This window comes from Struthio camelus, chromosome 5 (assembly GCF_040807025.1).
Source record: "Struthio camelus isolate bStrCam1 chromosome 5, bStrCam1.hap1, whole genome shotgun sequence".
NCBI lineage: Eukaryota > Metazoa > Chordata > Aves > Struthioniformes > Struthionidae > Struthio > Struthio camelus.
The window spans coordinates 65,797,514-65,818,934 of NC_090946.1; the positions used below are offsets into that span (position 1 = coordinate 65,797,514).

Here is a 21,421-nt window from a genome sequence, read left to right on the forward strand (position 1 = left end):
AAATAATTTGGCCTCAGATGCAGAGAGCAAGCAGTAATACACATACAAAAGCAACAGAATGCCAAAAGACAGTAAAACGTTCCAGCTTCTTCAGTATCAAGAAGCTGTCACCCAGCAAAATGAGTCATTTAATGCAGAGAGGAACATATTGAGATGGATGTTGCACCACAGAGAGGATGGGTAGCTTTCACATCAAGGTCAAGTAAAAGCAGACAACAGGGAACGCTCAGAAAACCTGTGTGAACTCAACTGAGAGCTGTTGACCTCAGGTGCGGTGTTGCCAACACAGTAAAATTGCCCTTGACGTGATGTAGGGTGTCCTGCAATAGTATATTTCCACTGGAGAACTTAGGCTTGCATATCCAAGGGTAAGAAGCAATTCAAAGTACTTCAGAATTGCCACTAGAAACCCAAAATGCTTTTGGTGAATGCTAATGAAACCACTACTTAGTTCTACGTTACAAGAAAGGGAGTGAGACAGACAACTGTTATCTCACCTAGAACAGCCTTCTAGCTCGAAAGGAGAGCAAATGAAAATAAACTATGCCAAACAATACAGATACCACCTTCTGAAGTTTCGCAAAACCATTGAAATGAACCATGCAGATAGTATCTGTACAAACCCAATTGACTCTTTGTACCCAGGTCATTCTTTCAGGTATACCTTGGAATCACTCTGACATTGATGCTTGCATCTGGAAAAGGAGAAAAGTTCTCTTTTGAACAAATATAAGTAAAGATAGCAGAGATCTAATGAGCTACTGCATGGATATGTGGCAAAATGTTATATGGCATTTTTAAAGGCAAAAGCTGCAAAAATATCCTGCATTTCCAAAGTATGATGTTGACTCAAGAATGGGCCTTGCTACTGCAGACCACACAAATAACCTCGTTGTTGTAGACTCATAGAGAGATTTCTGGGAACTGGATGAAATGTTGGACTTTTGCAGCAAGAAATAGGGTCAACGCCCTGAAACATTTTATCTTAAACTGTTGTTTCAGATGACAGGCCAGTGATACACTTTGCCTAGGAACCAAAGCGTGATTGATTGTTGCATCGTTAGAGCTAGTTTCATCACAGTCAAATGGTAAAGCTGAACAAGCAGCTAAAATTGCTAAGATTTTTAAAGAATGCTGTAGAAAGCAAAGAAAATGGTTAGCAAGCCATAGAGGAACATTTTGAGTACTTTTCAGTAATAGCAAACCAGTACAATGTCTGATTCCTAACTGGGGCTACAGTACCAGCGCTACTACAGCTGGCAAAGATGGAAGGAGTAGCAGACAAAACAGCAAAGAGGACACTTGTGGACTGATAAAATAAAGGACTCTCTGAACTGGGACGTGTAAGGATCCAACTGTTTTTTCAGTCATGCAATTGGGAAGAAAATAGACTTGAATTTCATGGTGACAAGAATATGTATAGTTACTGCAATCACAAGGTAAAACTTGGAGGTGGAAGATGGTGAAATATTCATTCTCTTGAGATTTAGTCATCAGCTCTTTAAAAACACAGGCCAAACAATAGCTATTGGAGGGAGCACTGAAACCAGAACGGCACAGGCAGGACCAAGCGCCAGAAATCTCCTGCTGTTCCAGGATATGTGCATTCTTGCCACAAGTAACTTCTCTGGAAAATTATATGATAGTAAAGCATGAAAGAACTTCTGTTCTAAACAAAGAAGAAAATACGCTTTGTTGCTAGGGGAAGTCAGGACTTAGTTATCTCTATGAACACTGTGTTCATAGCTGATATATATTTGAATACAGAATGTGCCTTATGATGACCATTCATAGAAACAAAGCTGCATGGATTTATTAATCCCTTTCATATATAACCATAATCGTAAAAATGACGTTCATGTTTAATTTTGCTATTTAAATTCTAGTAACTGCCAATCTTAGCTACAGCGTGCAGAGATGTTCGTTTCCTAACTTTGGACACCAGCCAGTTTTAGCAACACAGCATAAGGTTCAGTGCCAACTGACCTGGGTATTTACTGGCTTCTTACACAAGTGACATTTACCCACTGGACTGTCTGTCTTCTTGTTGTTCCTTCTTTAAGTCAGTCTTCATAGAGATAGACAGGAATGCTTTTTTGGCAGCTTTGGCATTTGGGAGAAACTATGCCAGTTTTGGGTAACAATTTAGCTTCTGGGATAACGAACTACCAACTGGTATAGTGAAAAGTCTAAAGCACTGGTATGGTGATCACTCCCCAGATATTTTTGGCTACTAATGTTGGATTTTCACTCCCAGGCAAAATGTACACACACCATAACTATAACTACAGTGTAATGGCAAAACTTGTCTTTTGCCTCCTTAGTATTGTGGAGTTTGAGGCTTAAAATAGTGATATGCTTGTAGTATGGACAGTACTTACATAGGCAGATGGTATGCCGTTCTCACTTCGTAATCATACAACCCTTATTTCCTTGGACCTACAAAGACAAACACATATCACCTATTGGCTGGTAGCTAGCATGTGAATACAAAAGGTTAACTTGCGAGGTGTGCCTAGGTAATTAGAGAATTGTCAAGTGCTTTCTGCACTGCTGAGTGCTTTAGTGCATGTTGTTGTTGTCCTAGGGTTTTATAAAATACATTTTTCTTTTTTTCTTCTTTTTCTTTCTTTTAACAATTCCTGCTGGAATGGAGAAATGTAACAGAAACTGATGTACATACAAAAGAGACTTCCTTCTCCCTTATTTTCTGTATATTCAACTTAAAGAGTCTTGTTCGCCTCATGTATTGTAGTTGCTGAGTTAATTAGCAACATATCCTATAAATGAGGGCCAGTTTTCAGGGGAATTGATACATTTCCTTTGAGGCTTATACTAACACACAGATTCATGTTGCAAATGTCCTAGTTTGTTACTCTTTTTCATATTAAAAATCTAGTCCATTTTGTAAGTGATTCTCCCTAGTGGCTGCAGTGATATTACTATTTGGTTTAAGTACCTGTTTTCATTTAACTATATCAGGATTATACTACTTTCTCTCCAAACTATAAAAGCTCTGTAATAGTTATTTTGCTTCCTTTATTTGTAGCTAAGGTTGTTTCAATGTGTTCTCTATTTCTATTTTTTTTATTTCTGAAATTTTACCTTTATTAAACTTTTGTGTCCTTACATAAAATATGAAACAAATATTGCAGAGGTGCACAGGAAAATCTACTGTATAAACAAGCAGTACCTTTTTCTGTAGGTGTGGAAAACTCTTTGTATAGGGAATTCCTCAGAAAGGGAATGAAAGTCTGCAGTTTCTCTTGTCATGCACACCATTGATTTTGCTGAGGTTTCTCCAAATAAAAAATTAAATGTATTACTGGGCTATTATCCAGAAATGTCTTGCCATGCCTCTATAGAAAAGTTTTCTCCCTTTTTCCCCTTCTTGTCCTGTTATATAAGCCTCAAAAATGCTCAAACAGAGCACTGAGAAGAATTTGTGAGGCATGTTATCTTTGATTTTGTATATTGCCCTGTGCACAAGGTTATCTAATCAGATGGTGACTTCAGAAGCCTGGATCCATCACAGGTGTCAGCATCAGTCGAGGTTTGCCAAGTCTCTGCTTTCGTTGTTGTCAACTCTTGTCTGCAGAGAGCAATTTCCAAAATGATCCAAAATAGTTATTCTTATTCTTCTATAAGGAATAGTTGGATAGTGATGACTGGGCAGAAATAATTTATTACTCTTATTCTTTTTTGCATTTTAATTTCTTTTCTACTGTTTGTTACACTGCAAGGAAACGATGTGATTCCTATTAAGTCTGTAAGAAAAAAAAATCCCATTGATTTCTCTGGGAGCTGATTCTGCTCACCAGGTTCGGTGCCCCATTTTAGTCATAACCTCCTTAGGGTCCTGATCACAACAACTGGTGCATTGAGCTAAAAAAATAGTGTTGGAATGATAAGAGCTGAAACAGTTGCTGAACTGACAAATGAATCCTCAGGTTTTATGTTCTTCAAAAATTTGTAATACGGGGCTGGGAGTCACTCAAAATTTCAGTGTATTGCTGCCTAATGAGAGCTTTTTATGGTGTATAAATGTGTGTGATTGATAGTGAGTATATTTATGTGACAATATGGACCAATGAAAAATATCAGTTTTGTTAGATATTCTTAGTCCCATCTGTATTCTGCAACACATAGGTCTTGTTCTCTGTGCATCTTTTGTAGGAACATATTTTAACTCCTAGTGGAATTCCTACTGTGAAATCACTTTTGGAGAAGCAGAGCAACAGACAGAGATGCAGAGACTAATACATCTGCCTTGAGGCTATTCTCTGTTTCTCTTGTTTTTAGCTCAGCCAGCCTAGTCCAGCCAAAGGAAATAACATGTTAGAAAAGGTAAATGGTTTCTTTTACCTTACTTCTCATAAACAAGAAGGCCTCCCTCTTATGTGCATTACTGAGTAATGCCTTTTCCTGTGACTAGTTTTAAGATACTCTTTAATATCTCCAGTCTCTGATGAGTTGTGGAAAAGAGTGATTTATGTGGTACCTCTTGAAGCTGAAGGTCACTCACTGGATTCATCCAGGGTTGCTTCCATCAGCCTCTATGTAAGTAATTCTCATGAATATTAGTGTGAGATCAAAATCAGCCTCCTATAGTACTGTTATGGTAAAGGCCACTGTGGCCACTCTTAACTTTGGGGAAATGTAGGAAGCAATTAAGTTTCTTAGCGGACTACTACAACAGAAATTGTAAGGGAAACTGCCTGAATGCAGGCTTGCATGACAGGTCAAAAATGAAGCTTTGCCTGGGGACTAATTGTGAATATAGAGGCTCTCTGTGTGAGCAGCATGAAGGAGTAAAATGGTGTGGAAAGGAAGAGAAAAATGAAGAAATATCTTGCAAGATGGCTTATGGAGTGACACCAAGAAAGGCTCTGGAGATGGAAAGCTAGCCAGAAAGGCGAGTCTCAGATGCATGAGGAACTGGCCTCCTGGAGCTTGCGGTTCTGATGTGACCAGCAGGACAGAACTTCACATAAACTTTGTAAGTAAATCTAGAAGATCCTGAACTTCGGCAAATGTCTGCAGACAAAGAGTGTGGAAGAAAAAAAACCCCAACATACAATAGGATACTCTTTGTACATGTTTTTAATAACAATGCAGCATTTGTTAAAATATTTCAGTAGCTTTTCCGGGAGATCAATAATCTACAATATTTGAAGAATCTGGCGTTAGCATTAGACTCAGGTCTTGAATGAACTTCTGAAATGGTTTGTGAATATTTGCACTTGACTTGTTACTTGTCAGAACATATTACGCTAAATTCTCCAAGTTCAATGGCATCAGCTGAGCAGAGTGTGGCAAGGCTTCTAGATCAGGATTCTAGACACAGTAGACAAATGCATTTGAATGTAATTTGTGTACTGAAATGGAAAATTACAAAATTAAAAGGTGTACTTGCGAAAGTAATAAGATGAGAAATGAGCCTTCCAAGAACAGGATGTTTTTTTTTAATTTTACAACTTTCTCTCCCTCACTGGCATTGACAAACACATCCTGGAACGACCCATGCCTTTTCCTCTTGTTCTTGGGAGAGCATCACAATGGCCCAAAATACATTCCTCTGCACCTCAGCCCTCACCCATCTTCTCCAAAACACAGAGGCAAGCGTTCAGTGATGATTTCTCAATGTCTACTTCTCTTTTTCAGTATTGGTGAAAATGGCATGAGTAATCACGACTAGCTTAGTTACTAGTATCGATGCTTTAGTGAAAAGGACGTTTCACCACAATGTTCATCCCAATGGTTCAAAAATATTAACCAAGTCTTTGATATCAACCCCTGCTACAGTGGTACTGCATGAGGCTGGGGGCTGATAGGCCCAGCAGAAACACATATTCTACGTCTCAGGCAGTTGGTTAAACTATGACTTTGGCTCCTTCATGAAAAGTCATGTAGTGGAGAGTAACCTGACCAGCACACCTTTCAGGATATAGCCTTGCCAGGTTTCTCCTAGGATATGCTGTCCTCGAGGAGATGTTTGGAGCCTCTAAATACAATCATTGGACAACTCTGTAAACCTCCAAGACATTAGGTTCTCTCACTTCCAGTGTTTGCTCTGACTTTGCTCTTGCTCTCTCTGCTTCCCCACCTTTTTCAGCCTGCACTTGGACTGCCCTCTCTTCTGCCTCTTTGCATGCATAGAAAGCTCTGCTCCAAGGGATGTACAGATTCAGAGAAAAAAATGAATCCTGCTTTGCCAGCCTGCTGTTCCATGTGTTGGGGCTCTGTGGGGAGGGAGGAAGCAGGCTAGGCAGGGAGATGCTGTCAGACTCTGCTCCCAACCCCTCACTGAGTCTTACGGGTGCTGAGTTCGCCCAGGTGGGTTTCCACAGTCTGTAGGAGTAGTATATAATGGAGTTATACACTCCTCGAGTCCCCCAGTTTTGGATTTCTTTCAGCCCTCTGCTGTTCTGTATATTCCCCTCTCAAAGAGTGCATATCTTCCTGCACACACATTTTAAAAATAAAAGGTAGAAGATAAACATATGTCTTTGGCAGCTCTTCAGCCTTACAGTGCATCATGATATCAATCTTAAAACATGGAAGCATAATTATACATCTGGAGAAAACTCTAGCCACATTCTCAAAAAGCCCACGTGGGTTTTTAATGTAAATTAGATTTCATAAACAAATATGTACAGACCTTTATAAGCACTCAGCACAAAGAAAAACTTCTGCAAAGCCAGATTGAAAGAAAAGATTAAGAAATCAGCAAAATTCATAGAGAGGCTGGATGTTTATATGAATATAACAGGTATCTTGACTTATTAGCTAGTGTAAACTGAAAAAAAAAAAAACAACAAAACCCCCCAAAGCTACTGAAGGGTCAAACTCTTCCATGTTTCAGGAATTAAACAAATCTCCAGCTACCTGGGATTAAAAAGCAGTCTCCTTGTTGAGACTCAATTTCTTCAGCCTTCTTTTGTAGCCTCTGCTACTAATTGGTGCTCAAGCTTCACACTGGACTAGCTGGATTTTGTATTTGTTTCCACCTGCAATGCCTTTTCCTGTCTTTAATAAATTACATTCTTCAGGCCTTGACATGGATGGATGATCACCAATACTGATTCTTACTAAGCCTCTCTCTCTCTCTCTTTCTCTCTGATTTACGTGTGTGTGTGTGTGTGTGTGTGTGTGTGTGTGTGTGTGTGTACACATACATTTAAATATATAATTTGCAACGTGCAAATTACTTCCATTTTCCAAGATATTTTTACTTGACAGGGTTATGGAGTGATCTGTTGAGAGGTGTTTATGACATGACAGTGTGTGCTTGTTGTAAATAATTCAAGGGTGAAAGAAGCTACATAAGCCTTCAGAGCAAATATTGTACATGACCTAAAAGCAGATAGACCTTTGATTTCACTTCCTCAGAATTCCTCAGGTGGGAAAAAAGATATGGCTGAGAAGTTTAGAAGAGCTAGAGCTAAAACATTTTATCTCCTTCATCTCTAAGCCTGCTCCTCAGTATAGTAAAATATTTTGCTCGCTGAATAGCACCAGATTTTTAAGTGTGATGATTTCTTGGTACCTTTCAGTTCACTAGCGAGATCATGACCATTCATACCAGCACACCATTTTCTCATGGCAAAGAGAAAGATTTTCAGTGTTCTGCAATCTGTCATAATGATTTAGATTTTCTTTTCTAGTTACAGCTTTTTTCCTTAACAGCCTGTAAATAGTTAGTATATAGTTAATAATAAGTTAGTATACGTACCTCTATCAAGTTATCATTTGAAAATCAGTGGTGCGTGTATCAATACTCAATGTCTGTTTGGTCACAGACATCCCTTCCACAAAGTCCTGGACCAGAGGCACTGTGTCAATGAAAGAAAAACCTAGTCTGGGTTTGAGGTAACTGTATTCACAGTAGTTGGTTCATCTACCTATTGAAACATGGGAGAAAGTATCAGACCCTGGGCATGATTATTATTCTATGAGTGGCTTTAAGCAAAGTACTTTTTTTTTTTTCTGGATGAGTGGCTTGCTCAGAAACTTGAAGATGAGCTGAAGGGCCTTTTTTCTCTTAGGACTTGGTCCAGGGTCCACTGGAGTCAGTAAGCAGCAACACAGAGAGAAGGAGAAGGGCAAAGAGATTTTTCAGATAAGAGATGAAACTGGTATTTGTTCCAGGAAGGCAGCTGATGTAAACATTCAAGAAAGAGTCGCAGTGTACGCGTTGATTGGCTGTCTCACTGCCACAAGCAGTGGAGTACTGCAAATGCTGAAGGCTGTGGGTTGCTGCATTCCCACCTCAGACAAGTGGGCATGACAGGATCCTGCCATGGCAGCTAACGCAGCCATCAGCACATGGTGGGAATAGACTGTGCCAGAGCAGAAGGAAAGCAGGAGGCAGCCTCTCTCTGGAAGCTTCTGATCTGTTCCGAGGGGACAAAAACAGCAAAAACAAAGCTGGGCCCTTTGCTTGGTGTTCATGGCAAAGTCACAGATGAGCCCCTGGAGATTTTGTGATCTTGCTTTGCATATAATTAAAGATTTCATTAACTAGGATTAATTTAAAAACTGAAAATCCAATTTTAAGGCCAGTTAAATCTTTCAGAATACTTGTCCTTTTTTTAAATTAATTTGTTAGAGTTTGGAAGGCTAAGATAGAAAATGCAGTTCAGTTACACAATAGCTTGCTATGTAACATTCACCTCAGTGATCTGATTTATTTCCAGCTTATCAACCATCTTGATAATTTGGGCAGGAAAAATAAGATAGATTTCCAACAGTGAGAAAAACAAATTGCATTAAACATAGCCCATCTCTTCTTTTCCTTGGCGGAGTCAACGCCAACAGCGTAACTAATTCTTTGAAACTCCTTCATCAGTCACAAGGCTAAATGCAACTCACTACTTATTTAAAATATTATGAAATGGACAGAAGATCAGTTTTCTCCAGATAAACATTTATTTAGCTGTACTGTTATCCTTGTTCAAAAAGATTTGATAACGTTTTGGGGGCAGAGAATTGTATAAATAATCTTTTATTAAAAGCTGTCAAGTGAATATATTGTATGATGACCATTACAAACCATCTAATGCTCTGTGAGCCTCTTCTAAGTTGGCCCAGCTGCTTGCTTTTATGTGTTTCCAAGCCAGCTGGGTTTCGGTAGAATTTGCTCTTGCTCCCAGGGATCTGCTGTGTTGGTATCCAGATCCCATATGAGTGTCCAAACCTCACTAGACCAGTCCCTTCTGCTCCCTCATAGTTTATTTAAGTTGTGGGTTATGTAGCTATCTCATTTAACAGCTGACATTTAACACCTGACCAACCCTCCAGGAGGATGTGACAGTAAGCCAGGAATATAGTTTCTTCTCTTCAGAACAAATGTCTTGTTAATGCACTCCAGACAATCACAAAGTTCATTCCAAAACTTAGATCTTTCAGTAGCCCATAGTTAAATCAGTACCCTCTCTTTCTTACAGGATCTTCTAATGTGCAGTGGTTTGTTTCCCTGCGCACAGCAAACTGCAAAGTCTCTGAACAAAGAGCTCTGTCAGTAATGCTTCCATCTTGTTGTGGATCCCTATGTACAAAAAATATCGTTCCATTCAAAAAGACTCTTTAGAAGCTGAGATTCAGCTAAAAACTCAGTTGGTCCTAGGGGTGACCCTCTGAGCAGGTGTGGAACACCTTTCCCGAGGAGGGCAAAACTTTTGTTTTGAGTGGATACAATAGGCTGCTGTAGGCACCTCCAGCCAGGCGCTCAATGCTCGGTTCAAACCAGAGCTGCCAGTTTGCTTGACATGCGTCTCACTGTGCTAGTCTATAATGATAGTTTTTTTTCTGCTGGCCAACAATGGCAAGAACAAGTCTTCCTTTAACCATCAAGACAATTTCCAGCCCTCAAGAGAGGTTTCAGTCATCTTTCCGGACCCTTCCTTTGTCCATAAGTGAGGGTAAGATGGGTTTTGAGCAACAATCTAAAGGGTTATGAAAAACAACTGAAACTCAGTTCTCGGTCTTATGTAAATATCCTAAGTGTTTCTGTGGTCCATTTGCCAATTGCAATGTGACTACCATCTTCATCACATAGATTTTTTTTTTGAGCTCCCCTACTTAACACAGAGTTGAAACACTGAATCTTTCTTTGTTACTTTCACTATCGACAATATACAGTTCAGTAAAGCTAAGGCTGTCTAATATCACTGGAGATGATGGAAGTTGGTTTATGATGTGAGCGTAGACAGTAGCTAAGGGTTATTCCTTCCTATGCTTGAAAGAGGTGATTATGGTATTTCAGGATATATGGTAACAGATTGACAAAGGTAGGCTTTTATATTTATCCACAAGGATAATTTAATACGCACTTCAGGGCAGAATGGCTTTGTGTACTCATTTGTATAATTGGAAGAGGCATGCCATATCCAGCTGCATTTTTATTTCCACTAACACTAATCTTCTTTTTCCTATAGTCTGATTAAACTTTGCAAATATCTTGGATTACAACTCTCGAGTGCTCATAGACCACTGTAATAAGTAGGGAATGATTTGTCTGAGGAATCTGGTGTTGCTGGCCCTTAACAATACTATTTCAGATGCCTGACCTTGCTGATAGTAGGACTAACTCCAGAGGCCATCTCCAAAGAGCAAAGTTGTCTCTTATGTCAAAAATGACTTTACAACATTATGTATTGAAATTTCTCTAAAGGGATTTTTTTCTTGCCACAGGAAAAAAGGTGGCCTCATGTCACTTCTTATAAGAAAGCAATAAGGAAAAACATGCTCAGCAGTAGCACAATTAATTATACAGTTTTTAATTTCAAGTTACCCCAAAGCAGGTTTCATGTTGGGTGGCTTTCCTTCATGTTTAGCTACCTCCTCACTCCATTGTTTCCATGGTAACACCTTTGCAACATCGCTTCTTTCTGAGGAGGTGAAATGTAAAGTGGCTGGAACATTTCAGTATTTAAATATTTAAATGAAAACAACAAAAAGATGGTGGGGTGAGCCAGACGTGACAGGTAGGTGACACGCCCAATAGCTGCTATTAAAATGGACTATGGGGTAGCTCTTTCTTCTACTCTATTCCCACTGTGAGCTAAAAAGAGCAGCCAGCTTAGAGGAGCTGTACTGAACCTGTGCTGTCTCAGTGCTGAAAGGCAGCTGACCGCACCTGTGACCAGGGCCAGCTGAAATAGCCTTCTGCAAGGAGTTAGGGATGGCAAAGAAGTTGATTTGCAGTAATGGTGTATTTATTAATTGCTAGTGATAATTATTTCTTGTTAAAATCTGCAATAATTACTAATTGTCTTAGTATTTTACTGTGAAGTCTGTTAGGAAGTTGAGACATAAACATTGTAGATAGTATTCTTGCTAATGCTTGAAAATAGGCTGAAGTCTGCTTTGACCATGACTTTTCATTAACTGTAATGAATGTCAGTTACCTGGGTTTGGAGGAGGCTGTGCTGCAGACATTGCAGGTTTTGTAGACTTAAAGGGAGCTTTTAGGGAGAATGTTCTTGAAGTACTGCAGCTATAGCTGTCTCTCTCTTCTGCGACACCAACTCTTCAAATTCACCGTCCAAGACTTGGTCTTCAAAGTAGATGTAGTGTTGCTCATGTCCTTATTTTAGCTCTTGCTTCACTTGTCCTTCCAATCTGCTTTGATTAAGGTTCCCTTGGTCTGCTCCCACAGATGGCTGTGCCTAACCCATGTGCTTAGAACTATCTCCCTGTTCCTGTGCACCAAAGCTCTCCTTCCTTCTCTGAAATGCCTCCTTAGATGAACTCCTTTCATTTTACAGTTCTGAACTTGGACTCTGAAACAGTCTTCTCTGTTCTCCCCTCTCTTGTCTGATCATAATGGAGAGCAAATTAACCCCCCCATCCCTTCCACAGAAGACAACGTGAAATAGCAATGAAATAAATGACCTGAATTCGTCATACAAAACACTTCATTGAGCACTGTTCCTGCTCACTTAATTTCTCTGATTGCCATTCCCTCTAGAGCTAGTATTTTACATGATTCTATACCCTGAATTTATCTTCCCAGGGCATGGTTGTTTTCTTCCTACTTGTCTATAAAGCAACATGATTTCTACTAGCTTTACAGAAATAAATGGTAAGAAAATTCTCCCTCTTCTCTGACTGACAGCTACAATTCCTATTAGTTTTAACATAATAGATTTTCAATAAGATAAATTTCCTTTTTTAAAATTTTGTGGTCAGATGGAGGGAATAATTCCAAGAACTCTCTGAGCTCTGCTCACTAACAAAGTTAAAAAAAGATGTCAGTCAAAGTAGGAGGTGTACATTTTCTTAACATTATTCATATTTTAAAAGTATTGATAGGCAGTCAAACAGCAGTTTGAGTATCAAGATGGATATTAAGTTTCAGAGGAAGCCCACTCAACATTAGGGAGAGTTGATACTGCCTTAGAATAAGGGAATGAACAGGATGACCTCTCAGACTTCCTTCAGGCATATGTTCTATGAGTCTCTGAACAAAGACAGTTCTCAACTTTTTCAATAGCATTGTTTCAAGGACATCAGTTGCCACGACGTACATTCCTGCATTTGCTTATATAGAGATGGCAATATGCAGCCTGTTTTTTTTCCATAGTCACTAAGGATGAATGCTTATTTTTCTCTCCTTAATAATTCTGATGTACAAATCTAATGAGGGAACAGAGCTGCCCTGTTGAATCTTTCTGAGCTGCCCCAACAAGACTTTCACTGAACCTCTTTAGCCTTTAGGCTTTCAAGCACTGACATCATCCATGTTTTTCTCTGTGTGAGAATTCTCCATGGTTTCCTTCTGTGTATTCACAAAATCATAGCAGACGATGGTTTGGGCTAAAAACATATAGCTGTTGAAAACTGTTTTCACTGCAATAAATCAATTTCTACTTAGTTAATGATCCTTCTCATTCTGAGGGGGCCAGCAGTGGGATTTAGAAACAAATCCCAGTAGGTGTGAAAGCTGAACAGAAGTGTGGTTGATTGAGGTGTATGAAGGTGTCTCCACAGCAGTTTAGAATTTCACTGTATTTCACAGAACTACAAAAACTTTCCAGAAAGAAAACAAATGGAGAGCATTTTACAGAACTGAGTTTAGTTGCTTTATCTAGGAAAGGAACAGGATTATGGACAGCAAACAAAGGCGGTGTGTAGTGATGGAGGAGAATGCTGCAGTTAACCTGCAGAGCTTTAACTAGTCAGAATTACTCACGTTCAGCATGATGTCAGCTAACTAGATTCCTCACAGTCATGGTTAAGCACAGTCAGATTTCCCCAAGCCTCTGGGAGCAGGGCTTAGAGTCAATAATAAGCTCAAAGCCATGTGTAGGTTTAAGGGGAGATTTGGAGAGGAGGGAGGAATTCTGCTTACAGAGAGTAGAACAAATGAAAAATTTGCACTGGGCCTAGAAAATCAAGATGTGGGGAACAAAGTCCTGTGGTGCAGCGAGAAAGTCAGAATTGGGAAAGCAGAGAAGCAGGCAGATGAGAAAGTGATTATGAGGGCAGAGAGGAATAGAAAAGTACTGGTAAACTATAAAACCTGTAAAATCAATTGCTTTAGTGGAGGTAGCAAGCCTGAGAAAGACAGAAATGTTATGTGTGTAGGGGAGGATGTGCTGTATAACAGGGTCCCTGTAATTTAACCTCCATTTCAATATGGCTTTATGCATATGCATTTATTCCTCCAATTTAGTAGATTCCTCCATTTAAGCAGATACCTATCTCCCTGAGAAATCCAGTGAGCATTAAAGAAATGTAAATGCTTTGTTCAGTTTGGGAACTTATTTAGACAATAAGGATTCAAGGAGACAATTACTGAAGTTTTTCTAACAAACTCCCTTTTTTAGGTAGATATCGGTTGAAACCTTATGGGCAGAACAAGTTGAATCTTACTGATAATGCAGAACGTCCCTCATTCTGTCCTGCAAGAAGATGCTGCGTTTGTCCTTTGCCTGAGGTGCAGTGTGGCAGACAGCTAACATCCTCACCCTGCTCACGTGCTGCGCAGCCTCTGCCCCATCACCTCTTTTGAGTGTTTGTCTTTTGAAGAATTCAAGGTAGGATCTGAGGAGGCAGGTACAGAAACAAAGTATTTTCTACTTAGGAGACACTTTGGTGGGTTTACACAAATGAATAGAGCCAATGCACCTAAATTAAAATGCATTAACAGCTTATGTGGGACATCAGGAGTCAAGTGATCTTATTTTGCTGCGTAAAGTAGATCACATTAAGAGCCTAGGCCTGGTTGGTATCTTTTATTCTTCTTGTCTAGCAAGAAGATTAGATGTAGCAGCTTGATCTCCTTCCTGGGCTTATGTGAGGTTGCTTATGGCATGCAGGGTATGAGAAACCCTCGCTTGCAGCAGTCCTGCGTGCTGTGGGAGAATGCCATTATTGCTCAGTGAAGCTCCCAAGTAGGGTCTCCATAAATGTGTGGTCACTAGTTACACATATAATACAGAGTGTAACCACATAGTCTCATCAGAAACAGAAAGTAGCATTACCCAAGATTATTAAAGAGAAATGGGTGGTAGGAAGGCTGCAAGATACAAAGCACAGGGAAGGATTTGGGTAAAGTTAGGGGAGGATGTGGTACCATGTACACTGTGAGACTGACTTCTTCATAGCATGTAAATTCTGATTGAAGCTTGAGTTATTTATAGTCTTGGAAGTAAAACAAAGGTCTGAGTTAAGCAGCAGAAATAACTCTGTACTAAGGAAAACTTCTGCCTTTGAAGCATGCAAAAGTAAGACATGATAGCACAGCCAGCAAGGGTTCACTAGAACAGGAACATAGATGGGAGATAAAAATCTGAGAATGAGTGAAGAGATGTTGAGGATCTCAGCAAAAAGATGGGTTCTTTGGGTACTACAGTTGAGGTTTCTCTCTAAATCTAGAGGTGGTCCCAGCTCAGGCTTTACCCATAGCAGAGGCTCTGAAGCTTCAGTGCTGATGCTGACATTGGATCTGCTTTGTAAATATCAAGTATGCTTCAGCATAGCACCTTTCACCAGTGTTTAAAGAACCAGCTGGGCATGCACCTGCTGACCTATGGTGGCCTGAGTTAAAGTTCAACATTAAAATAGTAACCTGCTACTGTTTGCTTTCTGTGAGCTTTTTCTGTCATGCCATATTTGCATGTGCTCCCTTTTCAGGGACAAGGCCCTAAATAAACTCGGAATTGCTCCCTTTTGACAAACAGGTGATTATGGACAGCACCAAGTTCAGGTTCTCTCAACAGCTTCCATGTAAGACCCACCTTGACCAAATAGCAAAGCAGGATCAAAGTCCTTTTCCTCTCAGCTGAGGTTTCAATGGCTTTGTTGGCTTTTCTTTGATACTATCTCTAGACCCTGGGGATAGTGGTATTGATACTGGGATGCTGGCTGCATCCGTAGGAAAAGCTTGCCTTGCCACAGGCTCTTAGGACTGGTTGGGTGTCTATCACAAACGATCGCCTCCTATTCCTCAGGGCTTCTCAGCTGATGCAATCACAGCTCTTTTGTACTGGAACAGTCTTCACGACTGACTAACAGATTCTCAGTTTCCAGCTATCCTGCTGTGCTGCTGCTGCTACTTTTCCTGCTGCTTAGAGCTTTTAGGGGGTGCCGTAGAAAATTCATCCAAGCATTATACTGCTCCTTTGACTCTCAGCAGCATCAATATTTTCTCCTTAGATGAGCTAGTTTCATGGATCTCCTTTGAGACACTTCCCTAATTCAAAGCCTTTTGGCTCTTACTCAATTCAAGATACTAATTGTGCTTGAGATGAAAAACAAGTAAATTTGGCAGTACTAGCTGAAGCTAGTGTTAGCTTGTGCTTCTAGAGAGACATTTTAGCGTGGGACATACATGAGCATTAAATTATCACAATGATATAAGCAAGGACAGAGATCTTGTGCCTGGCTTAGCAAGTGCTATTTAATATTTTATTCCTCTGCACTTTGTTTTCATATTTCCCAAATACCTCTGATTTCCAACATGAAATTATTTCAGGAGAATTCCTAGAGCTAATCTGGAAAACATTTTTTTTCTTATTATAATAGAGATGGTGAACATCTGGAATATCACCAGACTGCTCACTGTGAAGGTATCACTCAATAAAGTGTTGGAGAATGTCTTATACTTTTTTTTTCCTTTTTTTGAAAATAGTAACGGAAAGACCCTGTTGAATTTATAAGCAGTTGTTCTTACCGCAGTGAGAGATAGCAATAATTTGTTTAGGATTTAAAAAATGAATGTAAACTTCTACCTTATGTGCAAACTAACTGCTGCTTTTTTGCCTACTACCTCATATCATCACTAACCCATACACAACATGCGTATCTCAAATCAAAAGAAAGAGCTGGGACATGGAAGATCCACGTATAACTCCTTGGGTGTTAACAAACCAGATTTTGGCAGAGGGCTTTCAGAATACTAGTAATGATCCCTGCCTGAATGGCTTGAATGTGCTCAAAGAGACCCTTCAGTTACAGGTTCTGCTAACTGTTGGGGGAGAGAGAACTGGACCTGAATTCTGTGGCACACCACTCTGAGATATCCTACACAAAAAGCTACCCAACACATCTTTCAGTAAGTTACCAAACCATGTGTAATTCAGGGTTTTGTTGTGAAAGTTAAATATTCAAGAACAATTCTGAGGCTGCCCTGTGATCACCAGACTGATAAAAAATGCTATTCAGAAGCTGTATGATTAGAAGATTAGTACTCTGTGAACTTTGATCTGCCTCATTCGTGCATTCACACACACATGCACATGCAGATGCAATCGCTCTGAGAATTGCTTTCATGGCTAGCAGATTTATTTTTTGGAATTGACTTACAAAACATCTCTTCTCTTTTTTTGTGTGTGTGTTTTTTTTTTCTTGCTTTCAGTTCCTCACAGGGATGGCCCCTGGGTTTCTATAGTCACTAAAGGTTACCTCTAAAACAAACAACATTTTAACAGCCAGATAAGAAAAAACAACCTATGACCAAAAAGGCAATATTAAACTCGCATTCCTATCACTAACCATGTGCTTTGATTTGATCCATGTGATTTTCATAAGACCTGACAGCAGTAATGAAAATCCCTCACATGTGAAGCTTAGGACTTCTAATAATACTTCAATTACATGCTTTTTGTGTAAAGAATGTATAGAATACAGATATGGAGTATCTGTGAACCACAGCCTCATCTCCAGACCCAAATTTACCTCAGTTCCAGACAAACTTGTCATTGTACATCTGAATGTCAGTAACTCTTCAGATCAGAAGTCCCGTGGCTTTGGTCTGGAGCAAAAGAAAATGTCCTCCATACAAAGAGTAAGTATATGCCACTTGACAGTTACTGAAACATCATTACTGCATTGCCTCTTGTTCTGGGTCACAGTTACACAAAGAAAACTTTGGGGTGAACCTCTGATCTGGGATAGTATTACAACATCCCACGAGCTTCTTGAGAGGACTTGTTTAAAAATGGCTCCTCTCACTATGCTAATTCCCATCAATAATGGAATCACTGCCACATTATTTTCTGTAAGAGATCAAACCTGGCAAGTATAAAAATCACAGGCAACTTCAGTTAACTGTGGATGCCCTAATCAGAGACTCTTGGAGGCCCATGGCTCTGGTCTATCTTATCAGTGAAGAAGTTAACAAAGCTATGGCAAGAGGATACTGAAAGAGCAGTGATTCTCTTTCCAGTGTCACCATCTTTCTATTCCCAGTTAAAATCTTCATATAGAAGATCACACTCTTGTCTGCCCTGCAGCTTTTATTAAACACAGAGCAAGGGGATGGCAAGGCGGGTGGGTTGCTTTCCCCTCACAGAAAATCAGATTGTCACTTTGACTAGAAGAGGAGGCTTAGTACCAGAAAAGAGGTGATGAAAAGCCATAAGAAGGCATGATGATAGCAGATAGGGTATGCAGGGGCATCTAACTATGCAGTGGCATCTCTACTGTCATATAGCCAACCAATAACTTCAGTGGAGCTTAAAGGTCTTTGACGGAAAAAAACAAAAAGTCCACTATAAATAATAGGCCTGATCTAATGAGCCTCAGTCGCAGAGCTTATCTTATCAGATACGGTTACCTAAGTGAGAATGGCCTATTATGTGTCAAAAGTGCCATTATTCAGCTTCCCATGCTTCTGCTGTCTCATTAGACTGTAAATTCTTCAGGGCAAGGATGGCTTTCATTCTGGGCTCAGTTGTGAGATTTCCTACATGGCCATGGACAGAAATAAAGGTATGTAAGCTGACTTGTAATCTTCTACCTACTTTGTGGTAGGCAAGAGCTATCAGCATTACTTTTCCTTTCTCAGCAGGTAGAAAAGGAATGAAAGATAAGAGACTGAGGAGCCTCTTAGTGTCATTCTTCTAACATGCAGTTTTCCTGCTTTACTACTTTATCTAGATGAGCGCCTTAAAGTAAAATCAAAAAGTCAAAGATCCATTGGAATCCAGCTGCCCCTTTGAGCTTGAATGATTAAGGCACACCAATTTCTGTAGCTATTTGCATGCAAGCAAGCAAAGAGGCTAACACAACGGTTTCGCTTTGATTCTCCAGCTTGAGTAATCAATCCCTTTCAATCTGAGATAACTGGGCAGCCTTCAACATGACTCTAGAGCCATTTGACATCCGCATGTGTACTAAAACATCCTGAGCACTCACTGTGCTACTGCATCTCATTGTAACAGCAAAAAGTGATAAAAAGAAGACCAAAAGAAATTGCGGGAGGAAGGTTTAAAGCCAAAGGGAAAAGGGAGCAGATTAGTGATATTTTGTTTTGTGAAGATTTGCTTTTGTAAGCTAGGGTATTTTTATTATTTGTTCTTTATAATTATGACATCACTAGAAGTTATGCCAGATGAAGTGAAGCATTGCATATACTGAAGTACAAAGCTAGAAATCCAGAGGGGACCACCAGAAAGGTTTTTCCATTGCAAATCAAATGCTGCATTGAAAAGAAGCTCAGATGAGTTAATCTTCTGTTTTGTCTACATATGCTCACTGCCATGTACAGCATTTCTGGATACCCTGAAGGAACACAGAACCGATGCCTATGCTGCTCTAGGAAATTCTCAGAAATATTCTTGTTGGGTAGCAGTTACTAATTAACGTAATCATAAATTCTAGTTAGAAAAAAATTCGCTTTGGGACAGTCTGGGATGAACTGCTGTTTCACTAAATGGGTCATTCAGTTCTTTGTCCTAAACATCTCCATATGTTTTTTATACTGCAGAGTACATAGAGCAAGAATAAGAAGAATGCCATTTTTTGCCCACAGAAGTACACCTTAAAATACATATCCCGGAGACAAGCGGAACCCAGATGCTATCAGTACTCAGTCCCTTTCTGAGCTGGGCACGATGTCACGGTCCACGCCGGGCACCTGGGAGCACCGGCGCCTGCCCGACCCTCTTCGCCGCCCCAACGGCCGCCCTCGCCCCCCGCCGCGCGCCTCCGCCAGCGCCTCAGCGCGAGCCCGGCCGCCCCGCCCCGCCCCGCCCCGCCCCAACGGCCGCCCTCGCCCCGCGCCGCGCGCGCCTCCGCCAGTGCCTCAGGACGAGCCCGGTCACCCCGCCCCAGCCGCTGTCCCTAGGCCCGCTCCTCGGCGCCGCGGCACATGGCGCCGCGTGCTCCCCTCCTCGCGCGGGCGGCCCCGCCAAGCGCGAAACGGAGAGCGGATAATTTCCGCGCCATTTAGAGGGGAGGATTAATTTGGTCAGTTAATCCTCCCCCCCACCCCCCTCCCCGGCGGGAGGCGGGGCATGCGCGTTGCCATGGGTGTTCGGGGAGCGCCCGGAAAGTTGCCCGAGAGGGGCGGGGCGGGCGCCCAGGGGAGCCGCTGCCAGCCGGGCTGACTGGCGGCTCGGCGCCTCGCTGCTCGCGCGGGGGGCAGTCACTCCCGCCGCGGCGGTTGGTATGCCTGCCCGCCGCCGCCGCCGGCGGGAGGGAGGGACGGAGAAGGGGGGCTAAACTTTCAACTTAGCCGGGGCGGATGGATGCCGCTGCCCTTGGGCGCTGACCCGCATCCCGCGGCACGCTGTGGGGCGGCGAGAGGGGGCGGCCGTTGCCAGAGGAGAGCGGGGCGCCGCCGCGCCGCTTCCTCCGCCGCCGGCCATGGTGGGTGCCGGGCGCGGGGCTCAGCCCGGCCCCTGAGAGCGCCGCCTCGGCCCCCTCCTCCGGCCCGCCGCCGCCTTCCCCGCCCGCTTCCCACCTGCTTCGCTGCTGCCGACTTGAGGCGCCGGGCACCGCTTATTCTTCCGCGCTGCAGCCTGCCTGACATGGAGCCGTCCGCAGGAAGCCGCCGAGCGTGAGCCCCGCTTTCAGGCGAAGCGACCGACTGACCGCCCCCCGCCTGCTCGCCGCCCCCTCCGCGCCCGCTCCGCATGGGGCTGGACGAGGCGCCGCTCGCCCCCCCGAAGACCATGGTGCTAACGCTGAGGAAAGTTCGCAAGAGGCGGGAGATGCTGCTGCAGCAGCTGGGCTTCATCTGCGCCATCCTTTTCTTCGTGTGGTGCATGTCCAGCCTGCTTTCCAGACTGGGTGAGTAGCCGGGGCGGCGGGACCGGCGGCCCCGGCAAGCGCCGGGTGCGTGGCGGGGCTGCCGCCCCGAGGGGTGCATAGTGAGGGTGCTGTGCTCAAGCGTGGTTCCTGTTTTAAGTTTCTCCGTGGAAATACCCCTGCAAGCAGGCGAGGCCGGGAAGCAGCGTGGGTTCCCCAGGCGAAACCCGCACGCCGGGCAGGTGCGTGTCTGCAGCCCCGTGGCGGGGCCGCCGCCTCCGCACGGGCCCGTCGCTGGCGCCCGGGAGCTTCCCAGCGCGGAGCCAGCTCTGGCGACCCCCTCATCCCCCATTGCCCCTCGGAGGGGCTTCAGATGGGGAGCCGAGTGTGAAACGCGGGGCGTTTGCGTGCCTGGTAGCAGTCCCACAGTAGTTTCCCACTGCCGCTGCAGCAGAGCCGAGGATGATCGCTTCTGGTCCCGCTTGCAACTCTGGGCCACCTGTCGTTTTTATCCTGTGGCTGAAAAACTCCATCAGCTAAAACCATTTATTTTCTGCATCTTCTCCCTCCAAAACGCCTTAAATTACAGTGTGGATTTGACAAAAATAATTGTGTTTTGGCCAAGGAACAGTGTTCATCTCATGTTGTATGCAGGCTGTTGCATCCTTTCTGCAAGTACCTTGTCTGTAAACTGGTGCAATTGTAATCAGCTACATCAGTCCAGTTTGCTTGTTTTGCCTGCACAGTTTGGGGTCTAACTGTGCGATTTTAAGCCTTTTTCCCGCAAACCGCTTGTATCCCTCATGCGTATGAAGCCTGAAGTCAAGACCACGTGGGTCTCTAGGTAGCAGTGCCAATGTTCCTCAAGAACAAAACCAAACTAAGTCCAGATCCTACTTTGCTGTTTAGTATAAGAACATCAGGATTCAGCAGTACT

General features: G+C 42.4%; 1 protein-coding gene and 1 long non-coding RNA gene across 4 annotated transcripts in view; one reads left to right on the top strand and one right to left on the bottom strand.

Moving 5' to 3' along the window:
* Window positions 1-2,377: 2,377 nt before the first annotated feature.
* Window positions 2,378-20,313, bottom strand: LOC138067512 (uncharacterized). Of its 2 annotated transcripts, XR_011141621.1 has the most exons (4): window positions 20,198-20,313; window positions 11,412-11,560; window positions 10,796-10,892; window positions 2,378-7,835 (listed from the first exon to the last, which is right to left on the bottom strand). It is a non-coding gene; the product is annotated as an uncharacterized lncRNA (long non-coding RNA). The 2 variants fall into 2 exon arrangements; XR_011141620.1 differs by having other exon boundaries at window positions 10,796-11,560.
* The window catches only part of SLC24A4 (solute carrier family 24 member 4), a 103,378-nt gene continuing 101,523 nt past the window's right edge, over window positions 19,567-21,421 (top strand). For both annotated transcript variants that reach the window (XM_068946860.1, XM_068946861.1), the window contains exon 1: window positions 19,567-20,526. In XM_068946860.1, coding sequence (XP_068802961.1) covers window positions 20,370-20,526 — 157 coding nt within the window. In that variant the 5' untranslated portion in view covers window positions 19,567-20,369. The remainder of the gene's footprint in view (window positions 20,527-21,421) is intronic.